We start from the raw sequence: 11,161 nt of genomic DNA, 5'->3' as shown, positions 1-11,161 counted from the left end.
GCATGGAGGCGCTACCAGGAGACAGGCCAGTACATCAGGAGACGTGGAGGAGGCCGTAGGAGGGCAACAACCCAGCAGCAGGACCGCTACCTCCGCCTTTGTGCAAGGAGGAGCAGGAGAAGCACTGCCAGAGCCCTGCAAAATGACCTCCAGCAGGCCACAAATGTGCATGTGACTGCTCAAACGGTCAGAAACAGACTCCATGAGGGTGGTATGAGGGCCCGACGTCCACAGGTGGGGGTTGTGCTTACAGCCCAACACTGTGCAGGACATTTGGCATTTGCCGGAGAACACCAAGATTTGCAAATTCGCCACTGGCGCACTGTGCTCTTCACAGATGAAAGCAGGTTCACACTGAGCACGTGACAGACGTGACAGAGTCTGGAGACGCCGTGGAGAACGTTCTGCTGCCTGCAATATCCTTCAGCATGACCGGTTTGGCGGTGGGTCAGTCATGGTGTAGGGTGGCATTTCTTTGGGGGGCCGCACAGCCCTCCATGTGTTCGCCAGAGGTAGCCTGACTGCCATTAGGTACCGAGATGAGATCCTCAGACCCCTTGTGAGACCATATGCTGGTGCGGTTGGCCCTGGGTTCCTCCTAATGCAAGACAATGCTAGACCTCATGTGGCTGGAGTGTGTCAGCAGTTCCTGCAAGAGGAAGGCATTGATGCTATGGACTGGCCCGCCCGTTCCCCAGACCTGAATCCAATTGAGCACATCTGGACATCATGTCTCGCTCCATCCACCAACGCCACGTTGCACCACAGACTGTCCAGGAGTTGGCGGATGCTTTAGTCCAGGTCTAGGAGGAGATCCCTCAGGAGACCATCCGCCACCTCATCAGGAGCATGCCCAGGCGTTGTAGGGAGGTCATACAGGCACGTGGAGGCCACACACACTACCGAGCCTCATTTTGACTTGTTTTAAGGACATTACATCAAAGTTGGATCAGCCTGTAGTGTGGTTTTCCACTTTAATTTTGAGTGTGACTCCAAATCCAGACCTCCATGGGTTGATAAATTGGATTTCCATTGATTATTTTTGTGTGATTTTGTTGTCAGCACATTCAACTATGTAAAGAAAAAAGTATTTAATAAGATTATTTCTTTCATTCAGATCTAGGATGTGTTGTTTAAGTGTTCCCTTTATTTTTTTGAGCAGTAAAAAAAAAGTATTTGATCCCCTGCTGATTTTGTACGTTTGCCCACTTACAAAGAAATGATCAGTCTATAATTTGAACGGTAGGTTTATATGAACAGTGAGAGACAGAATAACAACAACAAAAAAATCCAGAAAAACGCATGTCAAAAATGTTATAAAATGATTTGCATTTTAATGAGGGAAATAAGTATTTGACCCCTCTGCAAAGCATGACTTAGTACTTGGTGGCAAAACCCTTGTTGGCAATCACAGAGGTCAGACGTTTCTTGTAGTTGGCCACCAGGTTTGCATACATCTCAGGAGGGATTTTGTCCCACTCCTCTTTGCAGATCTTCTCCAAGTCATTAAGGTTTCGAGGCTGACGTTTGGCAACTCGAACCTTCAGCTCCCTCCTCAGATTTTCTATGGGATTAAGGTCTGGAGACTGGCTAGGCCACTCCAGGACCTTAATGTGCTTCTTCTTGAGCCACTCCTTTGTTGCGTTGGCCGTGTGTTTTGGGTCATTGTCATGCTGGAATACCCATCCACGACCCATTTTCAATGCCCTGGCTGAGGGAAGGAGGTTCTCACCCAAGATTTGACGGTACATGGCCCCGTCCATCGTCCCTTTGATGCAGTGAAGTTGTCCTGTACCCTTAGCAGAAAAGCACCCACAAAGCATAATGTTTCCACCTCCATGTTTGACGGTGGAGATGGTGTTCTTGGGGTCATAGGCAGAATTCCTCCTCCTCCAAACACGGCGAGTTGAGTTGATGCCAAAGAGCTCCATTTTGGTCTCATCTGACCACAACACTTTCACCTGTTGTCCTCTGAGTCATTCAGATGTTCATTGGCAAACTTCAGACAGGCATGTATATGTATTCTTGAGCAGGGGGACCTTGCGGGCGTTGCAGGATTTCAGTCCTTCACGGCGTAGTGTGTTACCAATTGTTTTCTTGGTGACTATGGTCCCAGCTGCCTTGAGATCATTGACAAGATCCTCCCGTGTAGTTCTGGGCTGATTCCTCACCGTTCTCATGATCATTGCAACTCCACGAGGTGAGATCTTGCATGGAGCCCCAGGCCGAGGGGTATTGACAGTTCTTTTGTGTTTCTTCCATTTGCGAATAATCGTACCAAATGTTGTCACCTTCTCACCAAGCTGCTTGGCAATGGTCTTGTAGCCCATTCCAGCCTTGTGTAGGTCTACAATCTTGTCCCTGACATCCTTGGAGAGCTCTTTGGTCTTGGCCATGGTGGAGAGTTTGGAATCTGATTGATTGATTGCTTCTGTGGACAGGTGTCTTTTATACAGGTAACAAGCTGTGGTTAGGAGCACTCCCTTTAAGAGTGTGCTCCTAATCTCAGCTCGTTACCTGTTTCAAAGACACCTGGGAGCCAGAAATCTTTCTGATTGAGAGGGGGTCAAATACTTATTTCCCTCATTAAAATGCAAATCAATTTATAACATTTTTGACATTTGTTTTTCTGGATATTTTTGTTGTTATTCTGTCTCTCACTGTTCAAATACACCTACCATTAAAATTATAGACAGGTCCTTTCTTTGTCAGTGGGCAAACGTACAAAATCAGCAGAGGATCAAATACTTTTTTCCCCCAACTGTACTTTGCCACCATGGCCTTTTTTGCCTTTACCTCCCTTATCTCACCTCATTTGCTCACATTGCATATAGACTTATTTTTCTACTGTATTATTGACTGTATGTTTGTTTTACTCCATGTGTAACTCTGTGTTGTTGTATGTGTCAAACTGCTTTGCTTTATCTTGGCCAGGTCGCAATTGTAAATGAGAACTTGTTCTCAACTTGCCTACCTGGTTAAATAAAGGTGAAAAAAAAAATATTCAAAGAAACAGTCCATATCAAATTTTGCATGTTGTTTATGAGTTGACCCCACATATTTATGAACGGCTTTGCCTAATGTCCTTGAATTGATATGATGCATTTAGGTGAGCGGACACCTGGGGCAATTGATTTGTGAGTTGCCCTTCGTGCCCAATCCCATACCCTATAATTCTGTATTTCTTTGTGACTAATTTGTACACAGGTAGACCAAAAAAAGCCACATTCCTGATAGGCAAATTAAAAGAAAATTGTACCTACACATACTGAAGAAGGCTGGAATGCCAAAACGTCTGTGTATGCTATCCCTGATGCAGTGAAAATAATAAAACACATAGAATAATGAAGTAAGCTTTTTGAGTGTGAACCCATCACCCCTTTGCCTGCTTTATATAACAAGCCACGGCCAAGTGACTCACTGTCTGTTGATGCGATCCATTTTTGTGAACAGGGTGGCGTACCTAATAAACTGGACAGCGAGTGCATGTGTAGTATCACAACTTGAATCTGTCTGACATTATCACTGCAATTCAAAAGAATCACAAAATGACAAAGACACTATTAAAATCATATTTATTCCATGTTTACAATATGTCCTATTTTACTGAAGGTTCTGGAGAATAGAAAGCGAAAAAGAACAAGGCAAATATACATGCCTCTCCATGACACATGAAATATCCATTCAGAATCTAAACACCCTTAACATTGGTGTTTAATTACTACAATGTACCTAGCAAGCCCCATAAGTCAAAATAGCAACTGTTTGTATACCAAAACAGGCATTGATAATGGAATGGCACCGATATTCGTCCACGCAACAAGCTATGTATAATATTTTTCTCCTTTTGGACACTACTGATAATGTCAAGAACTCCAAAGTGTAGCTACACATGCCTATTGATTGATTTCACAGTTGCTTTCATCATAAACAGTAAGACTGAATTGATATATTGTACTTGTTAAATGATATGAGAGTGGGTGATATTTCTGCTGAAGCAAGCAGCTGTGCTAGTGTTGTAAGCCCTGTTCTGCCGTGGCTGAGTGGTACACCCTGAACAACGCAGTTGATAAACACTACAACATGTACAGGCTAGAATATGAAGAACATCCTAGAGCTAGACTGGCACCACCTACTGGCACAACATTATTACACCAGCATGTGCGTCAGTGCGTATGCAAGTGTGCTTCAAAAGAAGGCCAAGAGATGACGCAGACTGCAGCATAATAACTCAAAATAAAAATATTTTTCTTCATATACCCAACAATATAGCTAAACAATTGCTAGTCCCAGTTAACAAAACAAAAACAAATAAATATCAGGAAATCTTGTAAACAAATATATATACACCTTACCGACACCAGATTATTTTAAATCATTGTCTAATATTGGTAACTCCACGGTTGATTAAATGTCAGGTTTCAGTCCCTCAAAAGTTCATTTTACTTTCCCAAACGAGTCTTCATCTGTCAACAAAGCAGTAACTGTATTCCTAGTCATTGTCCAATGTTGGGACAAAGTTCTCTGAATGTCATATCTCTCCCTCTCCTTTGGGCCCCTCTAGTCTGAGATCCACATCATTCCTTCCCAGAGTAAAGAGACTGACCACAGCCAAGAGTGCAGCTAGCATCATAACAGCACAGCCCCCAAACATGTTTCTAGTTCCACTACCACTCTCGCCCCCTCCGGTCCCAGACACCTCCCCATGGAGCGCGAGGAGCCCCAGGCAGGCCAGAAGGTGCAGAGGCAGCCTGAACCAGGCCAGCACCCCGGCCCTCTTCTCCTCTGGGATCACCCTCCCCTGGAGAAAGCTGACAGCGGGGAAGTAGAGGCCACTAGCCAGCTCCAGCAGCAGGAAGGCCAGCAGGGACTCGCGGGGTCTGGGCTGGCCTGGGGCTGTGGAGAAGATAAGCATGAAGAAGGAGAAAAAGGCGAGCAGCATGGAGAAGCAGAGGAGGTGACCAGGCTGGAGGCGGTAGCGGGTGGAGGTGGCCAGGCGGTAGAGCAGGGACCCAGCCATACTGGCTGCCATCAGGCAGGAGAAGACGATGCCCAGCGGAGGGCCGTGGGGGTCCAGGACCGGGGTCCACAGGAAGACAAATATATAAAGTACACTCTCAAACAGAGCTTGGACACCTCCTAGCAGCATCACCCGTCTGTCTGATAACAGACAGCGGAGACCTTCCTGACAGCTGCGCCAGAACCGGGCCCGTGCAGATGCCCGGGCCAGAGGCACTGAAGCAGAAGGACCAAGCAAGGATGTCTTGTTGTCCCCCTCCAGGCCTCCCTTCTCCTCCATGCCCCAGTCAGTCAGCACCACCCAGCCACAGGCCCCCAGGCAGGGCACAGCCAGGAGGAAGGGAGCCACAGGCCCCAGGTGGAGCCACTCAGCCAGCATGTTAGCCACCAGCCCTGCCCCCACCGCCAGCCCGTGGTTCCAGCTAGCAGCCTTGGTGAAGGTGCTGGGGATCCATTCTTTAGGGAAGTCGTGGGCGTTCACATGTCGATGCACATACCAGGCCTCGAAGGCTGTGGAGAGCAGAGAGGTGGACAGGCCCCCTAGCATGCGACCCACGATAAGGACAAAGTAGTCACGGGACAGCTTGGTGAGGCAACAGGCTGAGTAGGCTACGCAGAAGAGCAGGCAGGTCTGTCTGCGCCCCAGGACCTGAATTAATGCATTTTTTAAAAAAAAGTTTCAATAAACACAATTGCCTTAGCCATACATACATAAAACAATTATTGAGGATAAAATAAAAAAGTCTAACAAAGTATTTACTTTGTGGTCTTCATTATTGTTACCTGAGGGAGCCAGCCGGCCACAGGGGCAAACAGAACACAGGAGGCAAGGCCAACAACATACAGGATGGCTATCTGGGACTCCAGGAAGCTGTAGTGACGGTACAGCTTGTAGAGGTATGGCCCCTGCAGCCAGTCAGCCCACAGGGCTAGGAGGTAGCATCTTAGGAACAGGGCCTGGAAGCGACGGAAAGCAGGGTTGGTGCCCTCAGCAGAGGGAGTGGGTTGAGGAGGGGTGAGGCGACGTGCCGTGAGCTCCAGACCGACACACAAAGCCAGTAGGACCACGATGGCCAGGTAGGCTGTCACCAACATGGTGAGTTTGTCCAAGTGAGACTGTTCGAGGGATGAGGGAGGTCTATTCACTCCAGTCTTGTAGTCCTAGGAGGATTAATCAAAGGCTGTGGAGAAAGAGAGGACATAACCTTTACTTAAAGACAGAAATATTGAATATCTGGTAACATAAATAAGGTAGGTCATGTCAACGTGGCATCCACACTTGCCAGAGAAGTTGTTTGCGTAGTGTCATCATCCTTCATGGTAACATAGAATGTAGCCAGGTCTATACTGTGTTCGAAATGTTCGAGGCTGAAAACTGAACCAAAGGTCTGTAAGGTGGCAAACTCACTGACCACCAACGTAAATGGTGTACGTTTGCTGACGATAACGCACAAGTTAAAAGCAACTAGCCTAGGCAGTTAGCTAGTAGCTCTGATCTTGTGCGTTATATGTAGCCAAAGCCTTCTTTAACGCCGTGCATATTTCCATTTATCCCTCCATATAGTATTATTTTCGTACTGACTGCGAAGTTTTCTATGTATGTGCAAACTATCGTTTTTCTAAAATACGACCTAAACTTTTGAACAATTTGTTTACCGCCAGTCTAGCTGTGGTGTGGTCAATGCGCAAACAACACATGCGCAAGTAAACAGCTAAACAGTCTACTTTGGCGACATTGGAATAAAAGTTCCTCAGCACTTCGACAGGAACATTTACACTTTGGTGAGTAACAAAAGTATGTTGAAACCAGTCATTAAACAAAAGCGTGAAAAACATACTATGGAGGCATGAATGGAAAGATTCAGGGAGTTGGCCTCACGTAACGGTCGTCAATAGTTACCACAGTCACAATTATGGCTAAACCCCGCCCATTTCTACAATTTCTTAAAAATCTGATTTTGAACCTAACCTAAACCAAACTTCTACCCCTATGACTAACCCGTACCTTAAGACCAAATAGGCACATGTTTGTTTTCATGCATTTTTACGATATAGCCCATTCTGACTTTGTGGCTGTGGTAACTAGTTACAACTGCACTGGGCCAGAGCTAGGCAGATAGCATAGTTAGCCATCTTGCCATGTGACGCCACCTAATCGGCTACAAACAAGCTGACTGATTTGCTTACCATCTTGTTTGATACTCGCATCATACCACTTTACATGCTCAAAGTCGTGTTAAAATAAATAAGAAAGGAATTAGCTAGATAGCTAGCTTCGAAGTTCGATAAACCGTGCTCGACAACAACATCCTCCAACTTCCGGGTTTTGCTGCAGTTCTGTTTTCAACTTCACCACTGAGCGGCAGCCTTTCTCTATACCGATGGTGCGGTCAGTCTTCTTCTTCTTTGGTATTATGGCGGTCCGCAAACAAAGGTTATAGGTGCACGCCGCCAGATATTATATTGGCTGTGTATCAGCCCACAATGCTGTAGTATGAATTCATTACATTTTGTGAAAAAATTGCCATACCAACTAACTCTGCACCCATTAAAACCCTCACCCCTATTCCACTACTTTGGCCTTACATGATCCTACACCAGGCCAGCAGCCTGGGAGGATGGGACACTATCGTTCAAAACATCTTAACTATTCTGCAGTAAAATCTTGTACACTCAAGTGCTTCTCTGCAGCTGCCACAGCCAACATATATCCTCTGTGATTTCCGTTCCATTACTTTCCGTTCCATTCCTGTGGTACTATTGACAACCATGGCCATGACGGCCAAAAAAACAACCTAGAAAATGCTATTCCTATCACTCTCTATCACTCTATTGTCCTCTTAGGATCAATGAACCTGGACCCATCTTCCTCTACTACACTCTTCACTGACTCAGCATATGACACCTTCTGCACTATTCTGATCCTGGCAACCTCAACCTGCCTTTCTCTCACAGGACACCTCTGATCTCCAGCACCATGGGTAGCCCTACAGTTTACACACACAACTTTTCCCACCGATACTACACATTCCTTTGTCTCATGTCCTCCTGCACACTTCTCACATCTAGGAATCTCCTTCCTACACACTGCTGCCACATGAACATAAACTTGACACCTAAAACACCGTAATGGATTTGGGACAAAAGGTCTTACAGGATAACTGACACATCCTAACTTCACTTTATCTGGTGAAGACTGCATCAAAGTTCAGTAGTACAGACAGTATCTTCTCTGTTTCACCACATTCTCCACCGGGTCTGCGTTGCACCAAATGGCGGGAGTCACAGACACTGGGAATCTTCAACTCCAGTTATCACTCCTTTCAATGGCGCCCTGCTCTGGAGTGGAAAGCAAGTCACAGTTCTTGTCTCCAGTCGTGTGATGTGGGAGCTCACGTGCCCTCTGGACGGAAGAAACGCAAAAAAATCAACACGATTCCACTTCGAGTCACTTTCACCGACCCATTGGCTTGAACAGCATTTCAGCCGTGTCTATATCAGACAATATACCACGGGTTTGATGCAAAAATACCTTTATTCTACATATGTTGGTAACCAGTTTAGAATAGCAATAAGGCACCTCTGGGGTTTCCGCTTAGCATCGTGCCTGAGAACAGCCCTTAGCCGTGGTATATTGGCCATTGTACTACTGTGAATACTGGTTTGAAATTCTTTAAGGCATAGTTTTATTTACAGTGTCTTCGGAAAGTATTCAGACCCCTTGAGTTTTTCCACATTTTGTTACGTTACAGCCTTATTCTACAATTGATTAAATTCACATTTTCCTCATCAATCTACACACAATACAAATAATGACAAAGCAAAAACTGGTTTTTATACATTTTAGCAAATTTATATATATTTTTAAAGAGAAATACCTTATTTACACAAGTATTCAGACCTTTTGCAATGAGGCTTGAAATTGATCTCAGGTGCATCCTGTTTCCATTGATCATCCTTGAGATGTTTCTACAACTTGATTGGAGTCCACCTGTAGTAAATTTAATTGACCAAGCCATGAGGTTGAAGGAATTGTCCGTAGAGCTCCGAGACAGGATTGTGTCGAGGCACAGATCTGGGGAAGGGTGCCAAAACGTTTCTGCAGGTCCCCAAAAACACAGTGGCCTCCATTATTCTTAAATTAAAGAAGTTTGGAACCACCAAGACTCCTCCTAGAGCTAGCCACCCAGCCGAACTGAGCCATCGGGGGAGAAGGGCCTTGGTCAGGGAGGTGACCAAGAACCCGATTGTCACGCTGACAGAGCTCCAGAGTTCCTCTGTAGAGATGGGAGAACCTTCCAGAAGGACAACCATCTCTGCAGCACTCCACCAATCAGGCCTTTATGGTAGAGTGGCCAGATGGAAGCCACTCCTCAGTAAATGGCACATGACAGCCCGCTTGGAGTTTGCCAAAAGGCACCTAAAGGACTCTCAGACCATGAGAAACAAGATGCTCTGGTCTGATGAAACCAAGATTGAACTCTTTGGCCTGAATGCCAAGCGTCACGTCGGGAGGAAACCTGGCACCATCCCTACGGTGAAGCATGGTGGTGGCAGCATCATGCTGTGGGGATGTTTTTCAGCAGCAGGGACTGGGAGACTAGTCAGGATCTAGTCAGAGATCCTTGATGAAAACGTGTTCCAGAACACTCAGGATGTCAGACTGAGGCGAATGTAGACCTTCCAACAGGACAACAACCCTAAGCACACAGTCAAGACAATGCAGGTGTGGCTTTGAGACAAGTCTCTGAATGTCCTTCAGTGTCCCAACCAAAGCCCAGAACATCTCCGGAGAGACCTGAAAATAGCTATGCAGCGACGCTCCCAATCCAACCTGACAGGGCTTGAGAGGATCTGCAGAGAAGAATGGGAGTAACTCCCCAAATACAGGTGTGCCAAGCTTGTAGTGTCATACCCAAGAAGACTCAAGGCTATAATCGCTGCCAAAGGTGCTTCAACAATGTCCTGAGTAAAGTGTCTGAATACTTATTTAAATGTAATATTATTTTATAAAAAAAAAAAAGTGCAACATTTTGTAAAAACCTGTTTTTGCTCTGTCATTATGAGGTATTGTGTGTAGTTTGATGAGGGGGGAAACAATTCCATTTTAGAATAAGGCTGTAACGTAACAAAATGTGGAAAAATTCAAGGGGTCTGAATACTTTCCGAAAGCACTGTATAACGAGATTTTTACTGGGGTATTTTCATAAATCTAATGCCATAGTCAAAAATATTATTCATGCAACTTCCAGTTTTGCCTATGAAATGAGGAACTGGGTCATTGCAACGCATTATGTTGAAGCATGATTTTTGTGGAAATCTGAATCTGAAGAAATGTGGAATAAGTGTAAACTGTGTGATAATGATATATAGAGATATATGCTAATTAAAAGCTGTGTGTTAACACTAGATGGTGCTGATCCTCAACATGGGGGCCCCTCAGGGGTGCATGCTTAGTCCCCTCCTGTACTCCATGTTCACCTACGACTGTGTGGCCAAGCACGACTCCAACACCATCATTAAGTTTGCTGACGACAATAAAAATTTGGTATGCCTGATCATCGACAAGAAGAGACAGTCGATAGTGAGGAGGTCAGAGACCTGGCAGTGTGGTGCCAGGACAACAAGAATGAAGCTGCCAGTTGAGGACTTGTGAGGCATCTATTTCTCAAACTAGACACTAATGTCCTATTGCTCAGTTGTGCACCGGGGCCTCCCACTCCTCTTTCTGTTCTGGTTGGAGGCAGTTTGCGCAGTTCTGTGAAGGGAGTAGTACACAGTGTTGTATGAGATCTTCAGTTTCTTGGCAATTTCTTGCATGGAATAGCCTTCATTTCTCAGAACAAGAATAGACTGACCAGTTTCAAAAGAAAGTGCTTTGTTTCTGTCCATTTTGAGCCTGTAATCAAACCCACAAATGCGGATGCTCCAGATACTCAACTGGTCTAAAGAAGGCCAGTTTTATTGCTTCTTTAATCAGAACAACAGTTGTCAGCTGTGCTAACATAATTGCAGAAGGGTTTTCTAATAATTAATTAGCCTTTTAAAATGATAAACTTGGATTAGCTAACACAACGTGCCATTGGAACACAGGAGTGATGATTGCTGATAATGGGCTGATAGTAGATATTCCATTAAAAAA

General features: G+C 45.3%; 1 protein-coding gene across 2 annotated transcripts; it reads right to left on the bottom strand.

Annotated features, from left to right (window-relative positions):
* Positions 1-3,558: 3,558 nt before the first annotated feature.
* Positions 3,559-7,385, bottom strand: mfsd5 (major facilitator superfamily domain containing 5). Of its 2 annotated transcripts, XM_014135581.2 has the most exons (4): positions 7,207-7,385; positions 6,303-6,394; positions 5,803-6,200; positions 3,559-5,668 (listed from the first exon to the last, which is right to left on the bottom strand). In XM_014135581.2, exons 3-4 carry the CDS (start codon positions 6,112-6,114, stop codon positions 4,532-4,534), a joined length of 1,449 nt encoding a protein of 482 aa, XP_013991056.1. In that variant the 5' UTR covers positions 6,115-6,200; positions 6,303-6,394; positions 7,207-7,385; the 3' UTR covers positions 3,559-4,531.
* Between the last annotated feature and the right edge of the window lie 3,776 nt (positions 7,386-11,161).

The sequence above is a fragment of the Salmo salar genome, chromosome ssa13 (assembly GCF_905237065.1).
Source record: "Salmo salar chromosome ssa13, Ssal_v3.1, whole genome shotgun sequence".
NCBI classification, from domain to species: domain Eukaryota; kingdom Metazoa; phylum Chordata; class Actinopteri; order Salmoniformes; family Salmonidae; genus Salmo; species Salmo salar.
Note: the sequence above shows the minus strand (reverse complement) of the source record. Positions and strands in the feature narration are given on the sequence as shown.

Excerpts from the sequence above, each read along its gene's own strand:
- mfsd5 (XM_014135581.2), bottom strand. The coding sequence starts at position 6,114 with ATGTTGGTGACAGCCTACCTGGCCATCGTGGTCCTACTGGCTTTGTGT. Across the intron at positions 5,669-5,802 it reads TGGCCGGCTGGCTCCCTCAG|GTCCTGGGGCGCAGACAGAC; the intron begins GTAACAATAATG and ends GCATTAATTCAG.